Here is a 17,831-nt window from a genome sequence, read left to right as displayed (position 1 = left end):
TGAGCCCTGGACTGAGGTTGGCTTCAAAACGATCTAGTGGTGGTCGCGGGGGTGGGGTGACAGAAAATGGGTATTGGGAGTATGGATGAAATAAAATTGGCCACAAGTTAATAATGGTTGAGGCTGTGGGATGGGTGTGGGGAGGGGGGGGTGGGTTATCCTAACCCACTACTTTTATGGATGTATAAATTTTTCATAATAAATAAAGCATCAATTTCTGAAAAATACTTATTTGAATGCTTTTTAAAAATTTTTCCCATAGAGGAGGAAAAAAATAAATAAAACCAAAAGAAAAACCTGGTTTTATTTAAACTTGGTGCTAGTGTGGACCCTGAATAAATGAGATTTAAAGATATCAAGTCTTGGGTCTTCCCTGGTGGTGCAGTGGTTGAGAATCTGCCTGCTAATGCAGGGGACACGGGTTCAAGCCCTGGTCTGGGAGGATCCCACATGCCGCGAAGCAACTAGGCCCGTGAGCCACAACTACCGAGTCTGCGCGTCTGGAGCCTGTGCTCCACAACAAGAGAGGCCGCGACAGTGAGAGGCCCGTGCACCACGATGAAGAGTGGCCCCCGCTTGTCACAACTAGAGATAGCCCTTGCACAGAAACGAAGACCCAACACACAGCAAAAATAAATTAATTAATTAATAAACTCCTACCCCCAACATCTTCTTTAAAAAAAAAAAAAAAATATATATATATATATATATATCAAGTCTCATTTGAGACAAAGACCTCATTATTAGAGTTTTGCCAAGACTGAGAATCTAAATGGACAGAGGGTTTTAAAATGTTTTCTTTTCTGGTCTTTCTTTTCTTTTTTTTTTTTTTGATGTGGACAATTTTTAAAGTATTGAATTTGTTACAATATTGCTTTTGTTTTTTTCTTTCCTTTTTTTTTTTGCGGTACGCGGGCCTCTCACTGTTGTGGCCTGTCCCATTGCGGAGCACAGGCTCGGGACGTGCAGGCTCAGCAGCCATGGCTCACGGGCCCAGCCGCTCTGTGGCATGTGGGATCTTCCCAGACCGGGGCACCAATCCGTGTACCCTGCATCGGCAGGCGGACTCTCAACCACTGCGCTACCAGGGAAGCCCTGCTTTTGTTTTATGTTTTGTTTTTTTGGCCATGAGCCATGTGGGATCTTAGCTCCCTGACCAGGGATAAAACCCATACCCCCTGCATTGGAAGGCAGATTCTTAACCACTGGACCACCAGGGAAGTCCCCACATTTTTTAATTTAAAAGTTCACTTTCTGTTTTTTTTTTGGTGGTGAGGAGATGCTGCCTGCCAATATGGTACCATTTTATTTCAGAGAAAGCTGAATGGGAACAACATTATGAGCAATGCTCAGTGGCCTTTGTGATGAAATAATCAATACAAATAAAGGGCAATATAGGAAGTCTCTCCAGCTTTTCAGAAAAGCTGCTTTTGGTGATTGTGAGCAGGTGAGTGATGATATTGGTTTTGTCACCTAGTGAGCTCAGCACACCTGTGTGGGTGGGTTCTCCCCTTCCCCCACTGCACCTGCCAGTGACGCGCTGCTGATCTCTTAGCACCTCCCTGCTCCTCTGTCCATTCACTCCAGAAACAGTTACTGAGAATCTGCTCTGTGCCAAGCGCTGGGCTGGATGCCTGGATACACAGGGGAAAAAAACATTGTTCTCACCCTGAAGGGGTAAACTGGGAAGAAAGAGTCACCTGCTGGGGAAAGAGATGGAAACGGAAATGTTCCAAACAAGTGGAGAAGTATCTCTATGAGGTGGGTACAGAGGGCTAGAGGGCACCCATAGAAGCTAAAGAGATCAGGGAAGGTTTCTGGAAGTGGAGGGATATTGGAGAGATCTGAAGGAAAGTAGCAGATGATGATAATCCAAGAAAAGCAGAAGAATGAAGAAGGCATCAGGCAGAGAGAGGCATGTGCCAAGCCCTGAAGGCTTGGAGAGGGCAGGGTGGGTATGAGTGTTGGGCACAGAAAAGGTGGTGGAGGGGAGGCTGGGTGGTGGAAAGTAGTGGGGGGCACTGAGCCACGGAAGGACTGTAATGAAGGAGCAAATATCTGTACCAGGGGTTCTCAGTGTGGGCTGGGACCAGCAGCATTAGTGTCACTCAGGAATTGTAGAATGCAAATTCTCAGGCTCACTCCAGACCCACCTAATCAGAAACCCTGGGCTAACACCTAACAATCTGCGTTTTAACAAACCTTCTAGGTGATTCTGATGCATTGGTCTAAATGATTTTACCTTCCAGGGGACATTTCATAATGTCTGAATACACTTTTGGCTGTAAGACTGATGGGGGTAAAGTATTACTACAAGTGTTTAGTAGCCTGGGATGCTGCTAAACATCCTACAATGCACAGGACAGGCCCCCACAACGAAGTCCAAATGTCAATGGTACAGGTGTTGAGAAATCCTGATCCTCTCTTTCTCTGTCTCTCTCTCCTTCCTTCCTTCATTCCTTTCCTTTTCCTTCCTCCCTCTCTCCCTCTCTCTCTTTCTCTCTCTCTCCTTTATTCCCACTTGTCCTCTATAGACAGCAGAGCACTCAAAAGGCCACAAAATGCTCCTTTTCTGCATTTTAATTTATTCAGTTACAGATAACCCTCCCCTTTTATCTGATAACTCACCATGACTAAGTTGACCTATGGCTAATAGTTGGAGATCTATTTCTGCCCCTAAGGGTCCATTTATCTCCCTGGGAGTGGGAGGGGGTGGCTCAGAGTATAGGTGACAATCCCCAACCCAGACCTGAAGCTGTAGGTCTTGGCAACTGTGAATATGAGCTTATACACGAGGCCCAAACAGCCAGGAGTCCTGATTTTGGTATGAAAGACAATTCCAGTGGAAGTGGAGGCTCCCACAGGAGATATTAGGGATAACTCTGAGCAGCTCCTCCAGACCACAGAAGTAAGCATGTCCACAGATAGTACAAAGTCCAAAAAAATGGTTTTAAACAAAGATGTAAAGTCACATTAAGAGTTTGGGACTAACCAATGGATAGGATTCTAAACTGATGGATGACATTGACAAATGCAAATAATTATATCCATTAGAAGAAGGTTTACAGGGCAAAAAGAGTGAGGAAAGTGTAAAGTTACAAAGACAAACATTGGCAATGCCCATCTAACACTTTCCAGGGGAGTCGGTGCCCCCAACATGAATGTTTAGTCTGCCTAACAGACCTATAATCCCATTGGGGTGGTAGGTGTCCCAGGCTTTTAAGGTCTCAAGCCATTAACCACCTCCATTATCCAGCTTCCCTGGCTCTGCTTTTAGGCTGTCACACAACCTTCTGAAAACTGTCTTCCCCATGGTTTGCCCACATGGAGAAAATGCTCTGGTAAAGCTGATATGAATGTTGAGTCTGCTTGAGGGTCATGTTTCTCACTGAACATGAACCTGTCGGCCTTTTGATTTATAGCTCTGGTCTCTATTGAATTTACTCAGTCATCCTGAGTTGGTAGAGTCACTTCTGGGACACTGACAACATGGAGCTTCTGGACTTCCAAGGTAGAGAGAGGGCCAGACCAGGGACCATAAGGAATGACTCTGGGAGTCTGCTTTAGGCACTTAGCCTATTGTCCTCCTTTGGTCGTCCTGACTCTTATAATGAATCTTTTCTTCCAACTTCTACATTCCCATGATACTCAAAAAGCATGTGTGGTAGACTGAAAAAAGTGGCCACCATAGTCTGCAGCTCTTCCCGCCAAGAGGTAGAGTCCATGTCCTATTTCCTCATCCCTGAATCTGGGATGGCTGTGTGACTGGCCAATAGAACACAGAGGAAGTGACCTCATGTTCTGAGACTGGGCCTCGAGATGTGTATGTTTTGTCCTGGCTCTTTTGGACCCTAAGGTTGCTGAGTGTGTAATTCAAGCTAGCCTGCTGATCGATGAGAGACAAATGGCCCTGCCACCCTGATCATTCCAGATGACAGCCAGACAAACCCCAGAAGCAGAGGTGTCCTGCTCAGGTACAGCTGACTGCAAATACATGAGGAAGTCCATGCAAGACCAAGAAAAGAGCCTCCTAGATGAACTCAACTTGACAATGTACAGAATCATAAGCTAAATAAATGGCTATTGTTTTAAGTATTAAATTTTGGAGTAGTCTGTCATGCAGTGGTAGATAACTGATAACAACAGTATTTGTGTTTTTAATAACTCCCAAATATACCCTGAACTTATTGCCACAGTTTCTCTCCTAGAAGCCATGGGATTTGCCATTTAACGTAACATGATTGAGATTTATCTCATGTTATCTCAGGAGCTTCAATGGCTCCAGCAGAAAGGAGAGCCCTTGTTTCTTTCATCAAGATGCTAAGAGATTTGGGTAAATGATACAGAAAATTTTGGGTTTGCCAACATTCACTTGAAGAGAAAGAGGAGGGATAAATATGTAAAATTACATTTCTCAGACAGACAGATTTCTGACCTTCAGCCGGCGGTCGGGATCTCCACTGCATAGAGAATTTACTGATACTTTGAATGATTTCCAGGCTGGGCTTAAGTTATTCATCACAACCTGAGGAAAAAAAGAGAGGAGTGGTGGGTGGGAGAGGAAGTGCTTGACATTTTCACATTTCAACATAAAAACTGCTTGAGAAATACTGTGGTGCTTATGCTAAGGACAATTGTCTGGAAAAGGTGCCTTAATGAAAACTTGGAGTAGTAAACCTTTCAAGGGTGCCCACTAGGTGGATTGTTATGGGCAGAACTCTTGCAGTCACTGGCCTGGCTGTTATTTCATGAATAATGACAATAATATTGTCCAGTATGTGGATGCTGGAGATGACCCCTTCTATATCAAAACAGGTTGGGATTAAGGAGATGGGCTGCCTCTGCCTCTGATAAAGTATCCCCAGTTCTGTAGGACTGTCAGTCCTATGGCATAAATTCTCTTCTGAGGTCAGCATACGTAAAGCCTATTGGTGTGTGTGGGGGGGGGTGTGGCAGGACAATTCTGCTGCTGAAGAACTGAGCAGTCTTTGATGACCTGTGACCTTGGTTAGATCAGATTGCAAGTCAGAAGAAAAGTTTCCAGAAGAAAAATCCCAGGAATACATTTATACTAGGTATGCTCGGGAAGCATAACAGGGCAGATCTTCAGAACTTCAGGATCACAAACTAAGACTGCAATATCGTGAAACCCTTTTAAAAGCAGTTTACTAATCATGAACTTGGCTAAATCCTGCCTGAGAGTCTATTCGAGTCAAGTCTTATTCTGCCATCAGATGATTCAGTAATTCAATTTGGTTTAGCATATGAGTATTTGCTCTGCGCCTAAGATTGTACTGTGTAATCTAGGGCAGGGGCTACCTGGACCAGCAGGAACTTGTTAAAAATGCAAATGTCTAGATTCCACTGAGACCTACTGACAGAAACTCTCGAGGTGCGCCGTTAGGTGATTCTGATGCATGATATTTGAGAACCACTGCTCTAGGGGACATACAAACGAAGTTAAACGGAGTTCTGTCATATTGACTTTTCTTCCTATGAAGTTTTTAGTTAGCAGAGGCTTAGAATTGTAAAAAAATATAATTCTCTATCTACATAACATAATTATTTTATAAGTGATTCCCTCTTCTCCTGAATTCCTTAATATAATGATGAATTATTGATTATATTGTAGGTTCATTATTAAATTTCCTTTAATGCATTAAAAAGTAGAAAAATAATGTTCCTATGTGACTGCTTTTTGCTCTCATTCCCTGAATGAGCAAAGTGATAGTGAGAAGAAAAGTTAGATAAAATTGTTTTGGTTAATTTAAATTTCTCACCTTTGTATAGAAATATTAAAAAGTGAAGATGTTTCATTACAACAGCTTCATAAAACTCAATAGCAGATCAAAATTTCAACTAGAAATTTCCTCTGAAATTAAAATCTGTGTGTGTGTGTGTGTGTATGCACACACACACATGTGCTTACCCAGAAAGAAAGGTATTGCCTGGTATTTATTTTGTATCTATTGAGTAAGAAAGAGGAAAAATCAATGTTATGTTGATTGACTAATTGGAAAACTTTACAATCACAATTCTTATGAGATTCCAGGAGCCCCTCACAATGGGGTATGAGGAAGAGTTAGAGGGGAACAGGGTAATCTACCTCTTCTTGGAGGGATGCCATCAGGAGTGAAGAAGAAGTCTAACGATATGCCACCCCTCTTCTTTCTCCCTGAACATTCAAGTCCCCGTGCACTGGCTCAAGCAAAGGCATGAATGGGTACCACTTCTGATTCTCCCCAACATTTAGTTACTTCTCCTGAGAGAACTTTATTCCACCAAAGGAATCTTTATGTGGGGAAAAAGTTCTATTTGGTGATGGTGATGGGGTGCCACTCAGGGAAACCATCCCAGTTGCATTTGAAACTATTCCCCAGGGAATAGTTTGTGATTGTCCAAAGAATCACGTTATACTATCACAGGGAGTGGACATACTATCAATATTCAACTCCATTCATGTATTCATTCTTTAGTAGACACACTTTATTAAATGCTAACCATGTACCAGATGACATCCACAGAACTAGCCTGTCCAAGACTATTCGATTCTTGTTTACCTTAAATATGACATGAAAAGTTCCCCTAATGCTACCTGCAACTCTGCTACTTCAGGAAAAAGGAAATGGATTTCCAGTGTAGAGTATGGGAACACAGCACCCCACTATCATCCTGAGAGAGTCATGAGAGTTCCTTCTTCCTTTACCCCACACTGGCAGCACATTTTTCTCTCAGCGCCAAGCCATTCCTCCTTATCAATGCACTTCTCACCCCCACACAGTCTCTCTTGAACTGGCTTGTATATAAAATAAAATAAAAAGTGGAGACTAGGGTTGGTTGTTAAGTGGGTGCGTGGTGGTGGGTAGTGGGGGTGGGATAGTGAAGGAGAAGCTTCGGAGTCACGTGGAGAGAATGTAGGAGGGTGAGAGGGAGATGCAGCCAGACCAAATGCCTGCTGATACAGGACAGCCACTCGTACGACAGATCTGACATCAGTCCCGTGTATGGACTTTCCCTGGGGAGGCAGATTGGCTTCTCAAACTGCAGCAAAGCTCAGGGTCAAACTCAATTCAAACCTCAGCTCTACCCCTTGCTCACTGGGAAGGTGACTTGACCTCCTCAAAGTTCAGTTTCTTCAACTGTAAAATGGGGTAATAATAATCATGTCAATGCATAGTTGTGAGAAGTAAATAAAATGATGCATATGAGATCAGTCAGTCAAATGCTTGGTACCTAGTCATGTTTATTAAATATTAGCTAGTATTCATCTTTTTATTATTAATAAGTTGCTGGCTTTCTGCATTAAAGGTCAATAATGGAAAATCTGGGTGAGAAAGGGTCTCCTCTTATAACACCCACATTGAGAATAAAGAGCCCTCTTAAGGACTGGGAAGACTTCAGGTCTTGAGGGTTAGCTACAGACATTAAGAAAGGGAAGGGGTTTCTCAAAACAGGTCAGTGTTTCATCTTAAAGAGACGAGATGGCACAGCTGAAGATGGCTCTTCTCACCTCAGTTCGGTGCACAAGCTGCTGAGTTGCATCATCATTCATTCGAAAAATTTCCAGAAATGGGTCAGACTTACTGAAGAAATCCTACAATAAATAAGCAGAAATGAGTTGTTTCCCTACCCCCTGCACAAACACATTTGATCTAGCCCTGGATAAAATACCCCTGAATTTGGCCCTTCCTTGCTTTATTCTTCCTCCCTGAGACCCACCTTTGGCTAGAATGAGCTGTATCTTAACACCGAGTCCTTTGAGAAGTAAGGATGGGTTGACTGAAATCCCAAGTAGTCTTCAAAGATCCATCCAAATGCTGGTTCTCTAAGAAGCAGTGTATCTACTGTCTTAAACATGTTAATTCTAGTTATTGTAAAGTCTATGTCTGATGACTACAGTATCTGGATCACTGTGGGTCTGTTTTTATTATCTGTTTCTCCATTCTGCCTCTTGTTATGGTTGTTAATTGTTGATTAAATACTAGAAACTGTGTAAAAAATATTATAAAGGCTATAGATGAGTCTTCAGCTTCTGGCAAGCAATTAGAATGGGGGCAGTCACCTGAATCCAATTAGGATTGAGCTCTTTAGAGCCTGGTTTCTTCAAAAGTCTTTAAAGGCCCGACCTATTTCTGATTCCTTTATTCCTTGGGTATAATCCTTAAATGGCTCTCACTCAAAAACTCACTTTATGAGGGCTGTTTCTTCTTGACAAGCCCTCAAGGCTCATTTCTGTTTGTGAGACTCTGAAAGACTCTGCTTACTTCCATAATCTCTTGGTTCTGTAGTTATTGGTTCAGTTTCTGTCTATGCTGCTATTTGCCAATTAGTGAATGCCTTGAGGGGATAAGTCACTCCAAGGGTTGGGCTGCTTCCCTTCTCTACAACTAACCCAAGCTCTCCCTGAAGTCCTGAACTCCAGTTTTACTTCCCCAACTCCATGATACTATTAAAAGCACTGCTCAGTTTCTCTTAGTAGCTATTTTCTGCTAGGCTTCCCAGCTTCTCTATCCCTGGGTTTTATGAATCAGCATTATGGAATTGCCTTGAGTGGAAAATCTGCATAGAATGTCTGAATCACCTCAATGGATTTCTCTTCTCTCCAACTTCTATGACCCTGAATCTTGACTGCCTTAAGACCCTCAAACAGATGTCTCTTGTATCTTGTCCAGTGTTTATAGTTGTTTTCAGTGGTAGAGTAATGTAAAACAAACAGGCACTTTCATACTGGAAGCAGACCTGTCCATATCCTTCTTTTAAACTTGGCTTTTTACACTGATAGATTATAAACTCTCAGACAGGAGTAATTATATCTTATTTTCCTTTATATTTCTACCATAGCATCTTCCATAGCATCTAGCTTTTAGTGGCACACAGTGTTTACTGAATGTATGAATGAATACATAAATGAATGAGCGAGTGACAAGAAAACCAGGTACAGAATAGGAGGCTATCTGAGCAACAGCTTTGGTCATCACATTCTTACTATGTATTTCACTAGGTAATTCCCTGCCCCAGAAATCTAGAAAGCAGCAAAGCAGAATAAAGCCTACAGCCATCCTAGTCTTTAGCTCGACAAAATACTCTCAGGGCATATGCTGATCATGGAGCCCTTGTGCTTGATATTAAGATACAAGGAAGGATAAAACCTTTTCTCATCCCTCCAAAGGGCCATAAACATAACAAAGGGCTAAGTATTAATGAATGAATGAATGAATAACAGAGAAGAGGGAAAGTCAATGGATTTTGACTGCAAAATATGGTTGTGAGGAGGATGTTTCTAGGGAGGGAATGGAGTGAGTGAAGGTGTAAAAGAGTAAACATAGAAAGGACACACCAAGTAGCTGAATTACCCTGCAGCCTCAGGATGTGTAGGGGAGGAATCTGAGGCAGTACTGGTGGAGCTGGCTCCATGAGGTGAAGGGCCTTAAATGGACATCTGGTGTTTGCACTTACCTGAGAGGCAGTGGGGAGCCACTGAAGGATTTTGACCAGGAAAAAATAACATGGTTGGCTCTGTAGTGAAAACTTTGTAGAATACCTTAGAAGGAGGAGGGAGATGGGGATATCTGTCTTCCCTTTCGCTGTCCTCCCTACCCAACCAGGATCAAACACCCAGAGTCTGAAAAATACCCCTCTGCCCTGTTTCTGAAGGTGCCTGATTGACAACACAGAGTTCATCAGTAAGTCTGCCCTGCAAAACTTATCTCTCCACAAAAATGGCCCCTGCTTTCCTCCCAGACACACTTCTATCTGATTGTTACCACTATGTGTAACTGAGCAGGACTTTATGGGGCCTCCCCAGGACAGGCACTTCACCCATATCCTCTGCTTTAGCTTCTCTCTGAAGTACCCAGATAACAGTATTTGAGGCACATTTCCTGAGTTGTTTTACAGATGTGAAAACCTCCCACTAAATGGAAGATGTTAACTACTTGATGACCTGGAGCCTCCTGGAGCCTAAGGGCTCATAATGTTAACCCCTGTGACACCACCCTGTTACCTCTCCATCAGCCAGTCAGAGAATTGTGCATGAGCTGATTACATACCCTGCGACCCCTTCCCTCCCCAGGCATTTAAAAAATGCTTTGTGGAGGGAATTCCCTGGCGGTGCAGTGGTTAGGGTTCTGAACTTTCACCGCCTTTCACTGGAGAGGGTGCGGGTTCAATCCCTGGTCAGGAAACTAAGATACTGAAAGCCAAGTGGTGTGGCCAAAAAAAAGCTTTGATGAATTTTAGAGCATAAGCCACCCGTCTCCTTGCATGACGCTGCAACAAATCTTTCTCTGCTCCAAACTCTGATGTTTCAGTTTGTTTGGACTCACTGTTCATCGGGCACACGTACTTGCACTAATGTATGTATCTGCTCAAGACATTTGCCCCTCGAACCTATTTCTGTTTCAACACTCATGTTAGAGAACCAGAGCCTCCCTCCCCAATTCCTAGTGTGGGCACTTTAGCTTGTTCTGCATGCCCTTGGGTCCCTTCTCTAGGAGCCGCAGGCTTTGACCCCTGAGATAGATTGTTGGTCCCTCAGGAAATGTATATATCAATTGTACTTAAGAATTGCTCAACACACTGGAGGAATGCTATCAGTTATTTTTCTTCTTTCTTTTATTGATAATTTTAAATGTTTGCTATCGTTTTTTCAAAAAATAGAAAATATAGAAAGAAGAAAAATGTAGCCCATAATCCCACCCATAATACCACAACTATAAATAACATTTTGATAATTTTTTTTCTAGAATCTAGACATAATTTTCTTTCTTTCTTTTAAAAAATATTTGTGGGGCTTCCCTGGTGGTGCAGTGGTTGAGAGTCTGCCTGCCGATGCAGGGGACACACGTTCGTGCCCTGGTCCAGGAAGATCCCACATGCCATGGAGCAGCTAGGCCTGTGAGCCATGGCCGCTGAGCCTGTGCATCTGGAGCCTGTGCTCTGCAATGGGAGAGGCCACAACAGTGAGAGGCCCACATACCACAAAAAAATAAAAAATAAAATAAATTAAAAAAATAAAAAATATTTGTAATCGTACACAATATACACTTTGGTACCCTATTTTTTCCTCTTGGAATTATATTGCAATGTTTTTTCTGCTTTATTTCACATGATTTTTAGAATTGGCATGGAGTTGTTGTCAGGAGGATGTACTATAACAGGGAAGAGCAAAATCTGACTCCATGTTGGATCTGTTTCTTTGACTTTAACCTTTGCTTTTCATTGCTTTTGTTACTATAATCATACATAATGGTCTGCCTCAGGGAACCCTGCCCCTCTGCCTGAATGTTAAACTAATGGGCCTTTGTTCAGCTCACAGGGAGACAATCTGACCCTGCCCACGTATGAATGGCTGTAGAAAGGAAGAAATTCTCACATACCCTCCCCAGTGCTGGCCAAGCCAGGCAAAACTAACGGCCCTTTTACTTTACTTCCTCACCTCCTCCCCATCTCTGTTCTATAAAAGAAGCTGGCATCCAGAGCCCGGTAAGATGGTTTTGGGGACACTAGTCTGCCATCTTCTCAGTCTTCCAGCTTTCCGAATAAAGTCGCTATTCCTTGCCTTAACATCTCATCTCCCTATTTATTGGTCTGTTGTGTGGCAAGCAGAGTGAGCTTGGACTTGGTAACAGTACTATAAATCAAGAAAAGAAAGATCAGGATATAATCTTCATCTTCAAGTAAATAAAAAAATCTAACATGTAGCACACTGGCTTTCAAATCCTGATTCCACCATATATAGTCTGGGTGAGCTGGGACAGGATGTTTAATTTTTCCACGTCTCAGTTTCTTTATCCATAAATGGAGAGGGTATCACCTTTTCCTCATAGCAATGCAGAAGGATTATAGTTGCTGATACACCTGAGTGTTGAGTCCAGTGCCTGGCCCATGGTCAGCACTCAGAAAGCACTACTGCTATTAATTATTACCAATAAAAGAGAGAATGCTTGAGGACACTTAGTAAAGCACTATACAAATATCAGGAATGATTACTATTTTTTTTTAATTTTAGTAAGAGCTCTTTTTTTAATATAAATTTATTTATTTTTGGCTGCATTGTGTCTTTGTTGCTGCACATGGGCTTTCTCTGGGGCTACTCAGAGAAAGCAGGGGCTACTCTTCATTGTGGTGCACAGGCTTCTCATTGCAGTGGCTTCTCTTGTTGTGGAGCACAGGCTGTAGGCATGTGGGTTTCAGTAGTTGTGGCATGCTGGCTCAGTAGTTGTGGCTCATGGGCTCTAGAGCACAGACTCAGGAGTTGTGGTGCATGGGCTTATTTGGTCCATGGCATGTGGGATCCTCCTGGACCAGGGCTTGAACCTGTGTCCCCTGCATTGGCAAGTGGATTCTTAACCACTGTGCCACCAGGGAAGCCCCAGGGATGATTAATATTAAGAAGGCATCTGATTTCTGAAAATAAAACAACTCACAAGCAGCTCAAATACATCTAAAATGTACACTCAGAGATTCATAGTTAAAAACAACAAATCTGTGTCTAATTATTTGGTTACTTGACCACAATCTGGAATTTTCAGCTTCCTTTGCTTGATCATCAGCATTAAGATGGCCCTTGGGATGGTTCAGTACAATGAAAATTAATGATATAGACATTTTACTGAAGTTTTGCTATGGTAAAATGTTTTAATAACTTGTCCCTGCTCTTTTAGTCCAATATGAAAGAAATTTAGTCAAATGAGAGGTCAGTAAGCAATCAGCAGAGGTTTGAAAGAGAAAAGGAAGGAGTGCATAGCCATGACAGAGATCATGAGAACAGAATATCGGAACTAGAAAAGATTGAATGATATGGGGTCATATCCAGATTCTATAGCTTCCTCGCCTTGTGACTTTGGGCAAATTCTTTGACCTCACTATGCATCATCTGTAGACTGGAAATAATAAGACCCATTTTTAAGAATATGGTGAGTTTGGGAGGTAATGTAGTTAGACACCTGACACCTGGTACATTGTAGATGCTCATGAATGATAATTTGCTTTCATTAATGCAGGCTGGATTAGTTTTCAGGCAGGCATACTTGAACATAGTAAAATCACAGTGCAGCACGAGAGAGTTAATGTTGCTATAGAATAGGGGTCAGCAAAGTATGGTAGGTGGCCCAAATTCAGCCCACTACCTGTTCATTTGGGGGTTTTTTTAGTTTTTTTTCTTTTTTAAAAATTTATTTATTTACTTTTTGGCTGTGTTGGGTCTTTGTTGCTGCATGTGGGCTTTCTCTAGTTGCAGGGATTGGGGGTTACTCTTTATTGCAGTGCATGGGCTTCTCATTGTGGTGGCTTCTCTTGTTGCAAAGCATGGGCCCTAGAGCACTCAGAGTTCAGTAGTTGCGGTGTGTGGGCTCATTAGTTGTGGCTTGCAGGCTCTAGAGCACAGACTCAGTAGCTGTAGTGCATGGGCTTAATTGCTCTGTGGCATGTGGGATCTTCCTGGACCAGGACTTGAACCCGTGTCCCCTGCATTAGCAGGCAGATTCTTAACCACTGTGCCAGCAGGGAAGTACCATACTGCCTGTTTTTGTGAATAAAGTTTTATTAGAACATTGCCATGCTCATTCATTTACATATTGTCTATGGCTGTTTTCATGCTGCAAAGGCAAAGATGCATAGTTGGGACACAGACCATACAACCTGCAAGTCTAAACTATTCACCATCTGACCTTTATAGGAAATGTTTCTCAACCTCTCCTTCAGAGACAGATTCAACTGCTTATACAGCACCCCATCGAACTAGCATCATGGCAATATTTAAAAATACAGCTTACAATGATCATGATTACATATATGAAGAGCACCACGTGAGAATCAGTTCCAACACACCGTCGTGAATACTTTCTCAGGAAAGGGAGGAGAAAGAACACTTTGTCAGCTTGAATGTTCCAAAGGGATTACATTCATATCTCTACTTGTTAGATTAATCACCAACTATTGCTAATGTAATAAATGTGATTTAGGAGTTAAAAAGCCTATCTCTCCACAAAGTGAATTTCCTTAACAGTAGACAAATAAGTTATTTCTTGCAAGCCTCGTCTATTTTATATGTGGCTCTCATAAAGCCTACTTCTCAGATTTAAAAGACTCTGGGTTTCCATCCTGAATAGATAGCTGCTGGTTTCCTGGACAGCATTGGTAAGAGGAGTTTAAAATGACAGAAAATGACAAAAAAGGGACATTAACTGTCATTGTGGTTTTCAAAAGTACTATTATACTCCACAATAGCAGTTCTCAAACTTTTTGGTCTCAGGACCCTTTTACACTTAAAAATTACTGAAGACACCAAGGAGCTTTTATTTATGTGGATTATATCTGTCAATATTTTACCATATTTTAAATTAAAACTGAGAAATTTAAAAAATATTCATTTGCTATTTCATTTTAAAAGTAGTAAAGATAAACCTATGACATAATAAAAAATAACATTTTAATGGAAAATAATTATATTTTCAAAATGTATAAAATTGTCAGGAGAATGATATCATTTTACATCTTTGTAAATCAATTTAATGACTGAATCAATAGAAAGCAGCTGGATTCTCATATCTGCTGTTGCATTCAATCTGTTGTGATACTAGGCATCATGTAGCTTCTGGAAAACCACTGTACACATGTGACAGAATGAGAATGAAGAAAGAAAATAATGTCCTAGTATTACTATGAAAATGGTTTTGACCTCATGCATTCTTCTGAAAGGGTCTTGGGACCTGGGACCACACCTTGAGGACTGCTGACTTGTAGCATATGTACCCTCACCTTCCTCTTCTCTGGCTCCCCACTTCCCCAAAATACACGGGAACATAACCAAGTTCTCCACAGCCCAAGACCAGTCCAACTTGTATTCATTAACCCTCTTCCCTGAAGAAAATTTAGATTGTAGTTAGGCAACCTGATTGAGTCCCTCTCTGTTACTGATTATCTGTGAGTGTGTGTGTGTGTGTGTGTGTGTGTGTGTGTGTATGGCCTTTGGTAAGTCATTTCACATCTCTGAACCTCGATGTTCTCATATGTAAAAGAGGGCAATTGTATTAGGCAGAGCTTTCTACCAGAGGTATGTGGATACCTGGAGGTTACCAGAGTTACTGCAAGGGGAGTGGGGTTCCAGATCTCCATAACTATTGTCTGAATTGGATATAGTGTATTTTCCCCACATATTCATACTGCAATTTTCAAATGTATACAGAAATTAGTTGCTCTCATGATACTAATTGGCAAAATGTTTTAAATTAAGAGATTTATTTCAGTGGCTTTTAGTCATGGTCTATTTTCTCAATTAATATAATATTAACTGTTAACATGCAGGTAGCTACACCCTCATTTAGTGCTAAAGGCTAGAAGGAGGTCCTCCTTGGGAACCTCTGGGAACGCTTTTACCAGCTGTGACATGAAATAATTGAAAGCAGCCAGATTCTCATATCTGTTGTATTCTCATATCTCATATCTCTGTATTCTCATATCTCTCATATCTATTCTGATTCTATCACAAAAATACTGTGGTAGGTTGATTTTCTACCACAATGTCCACTGTCCACACGCTTTTCTACATTATGACTCCCCCATCAAGGCATGGAGTCGCTCTCCTCCCCTCGACTCTGGGCTGCCTTATGACTCACTTGCATGACTTTGAAGCCTAGGTCAGAAAAGGCCACACAGCTTTTCTTTGCTTCTCTTGGGATGTTCTCTTTGGGAAAAGCCAGCCACAAGGCAGAAAGTGTGACAAACCTAAGACCACCATGAAGGCAGTCTAGCTGACCGAGCTGGTGGAGCCAAGCCTTCCAGCCATCCCATGTGCCAGGCATGTGAGTAAAGCTCTTCCACCAGCTGAGTATAACTGAAGACTTGTCCAGTTGAAACCTGCCTGAATTTCTAACCTCAAAATTATGACATATAATAAAGTAGTTGTTAGTATAAGTTGCCCGGTTTTGAGGTGGTTTGTGATGCAGCAATACATAAATGAGCAGCAGTGTCTTTGTGTAAATAATCCGGCCTTCCTGAGCCTCTGTTTCCTGAAGAGGTTGTGTGAGATGATCTTCATGGTACCATCTTGCTCCTCAACTCTACAACTTTGCCCTCTCTCCACTTGAGACCATACATCCCCCAGTCCACTGGAGCAGTGGCCTCTGTTTTGGTCTGAACAGGGTCCGCTCCCCTATGAGTGACTGAGTCTGGGAAAGATACCACCATATTATGGAGGACCTGGGGTCTCCAGCTCCATGATATCGGGGTCTCAGCAATGAGCAATTGAGGTCCCTGGACAATCAGCACAGCCGAGGGTGGGAACGGCCATCGAGAACCACGGTAAGTGCTTCATGGGGCTCTTTCAGTTCTGTGAGCAAGCAAGCACTCATTTGAATGAAGGGAAACTGCTCAAACACCTTAGAGCCAATGTACCCACTAACAAACCCCCATAGCCCCTTGCATTATAACAAAAGTCAGCTAGAGGACATGACTAAGTGGAAAGAAGCCATTATAAGCCATTAAGTGAGTAGCTTAAAACTGCAACACACTGACCCAATGGCTTGTAATTGTCACCAGGAAAGATGTTACAAAGCAGTCTGGTGAGTTATTCTGAAACTTGAAGATGATGGGAGAGAAAGAGCACGGTGATCACAGGAAGTGAGGGATAAGAGCTTACACCCCACAGATATCAACGCACTCTACAGTTCCCAGCACCTCGCTCACCTAATGTCAAAAGGTAGCAGTTTGTGAAAGTGTCACACAATCCCCTCAGGACAAAAACAATCCAAATATAATTCTTTCTTAAGAACAAAGTCTCCTAATGTCCCCAGGCAGAATGGATTAACCTTTTCAGGATTCTCTGATTGTGTATCATCCTCTTATGGCTCTAGTATCATTATATCACTTGTTGTTGAAATTGATGTGTCACTTAGATGGTGAATTCCAGGTTGTGAGTGTAAGAGTAGTTCAAAGTGTGCCCTTTTCCCACCAACTGATGCATAACAAGCATACAACAAAGGTTTGGTAAATGAATGATGAACGAGTGGATAAATGAACAAATAAGAGAGTGAATTAATGAATGCATAAATGGACTGAGTACTTTTTGTAGGTGAAAATGAACTATGCCAGGATATAAACTGCTGCTTAAGGCTATGGGGAATTGCTTGAGTGCTTTACCTTTTTCAGCCTAATGCCTGTAAGCAATTGTTTGAAAAAGCAGTCCCACATCCCTGTATTGCCTCTTCCTTAGTTGTATGCTTGGAAAATGGAGTCCTTTGTGAATACATTTATGGATATGATGTGCTTTTTGACTCAAGGATATGGTTGGAGGGAAATAATAAATATATGGTGAGGTTGGAGAGGAAACTTTTTTTTAAAGGGGTGGAGACTGTAGAACTTTTTCTGTATATACAAGATTAATACGGCCTGTGATAGGGTGGAAGTTGTGAGATACAACAGAAAGAGAACACATGGGAGTCAGACTGACATGGGACTGAGTCCTCAGTTTTACCACCAACTAGCAGGGTATGGTGGCCATAAGCACGTGCTTTGCAGACCTCCTACTCCAGGGAGTGTAACCTACCATAGACCCCAGCTGCTGTGCTCCGAACTCCATCACTGCCCTCAGTCCAAGGCCAGGCTGCCTGTGGGCTGCTCCCAGCTGGTGCTGTGTGTGCAGGGGATATAAAGGCACTCATGGGAGACAAAGGACTCTCTTGCTGGCTAATTTTTGCTCTAGGACTCCTTCATGGCCTTGTGGAACCTTCCTTAGACTACATGGCATTGCAGGAGCTGCCATTTCTCTCCTGCTCTCCTTTACTTACATTCAGACTTACATTGTGGTCTGTCAGCTCTCCCAGATTTCCTCC

At 42.2% G+C, this 17,831-nt stretch overlaps 1 protein-coding gene across 1 annotated transcript in view; it reads right to left on the bottom strand.

Annotated features, from left to right (window-relative positions):
* Positions 1 to 17,831, bottom strand: part of CPNE4 (copine 4) — a 422,791-nt gene that overhangs the window by 140,161 nt on the left and 264,799 nt on the right. Inside the window, exons 5-6 of the mRNA XM_007461633.1 lie at positions 7,511 to 7,594; positions 4,436 to 4,525 (exon numbers count right to left, since the gene is read on the bottom strand). Coding sequence (XP_007461695.1) covers positions 4,436 to 4,525; positions 7,511 to 7,594 — 174 coding nt within the window. The remainder of the gene's footprint in view (positions 1 to 4,435; positions 4,526 to 7,510; positions 7,595 to 17,831) is intronic.

Source organism: Lipotes vexillifer, unplaced genomic scaffold (assembly GCF_000442215.2).
Source record: "Lipotes vexillifer unplaced genomic scaffold, Lipotes_vexillifer_v1.1 scaffold304, whole genome shotgun sequence".
Classification (NCBI taxonomy): domain Eukaryota; kingdom Metazoa; phylum Chordata; class Mammalia; order Artiodactyla; family Lipotidae; genus Lipotes; species Lipotes vexillifer.
The sequence above is the reverse complement of the archived record's forward strand: the minus strand, read 5'-3'. Positions and strand labels throughout refer to the sequence as shown.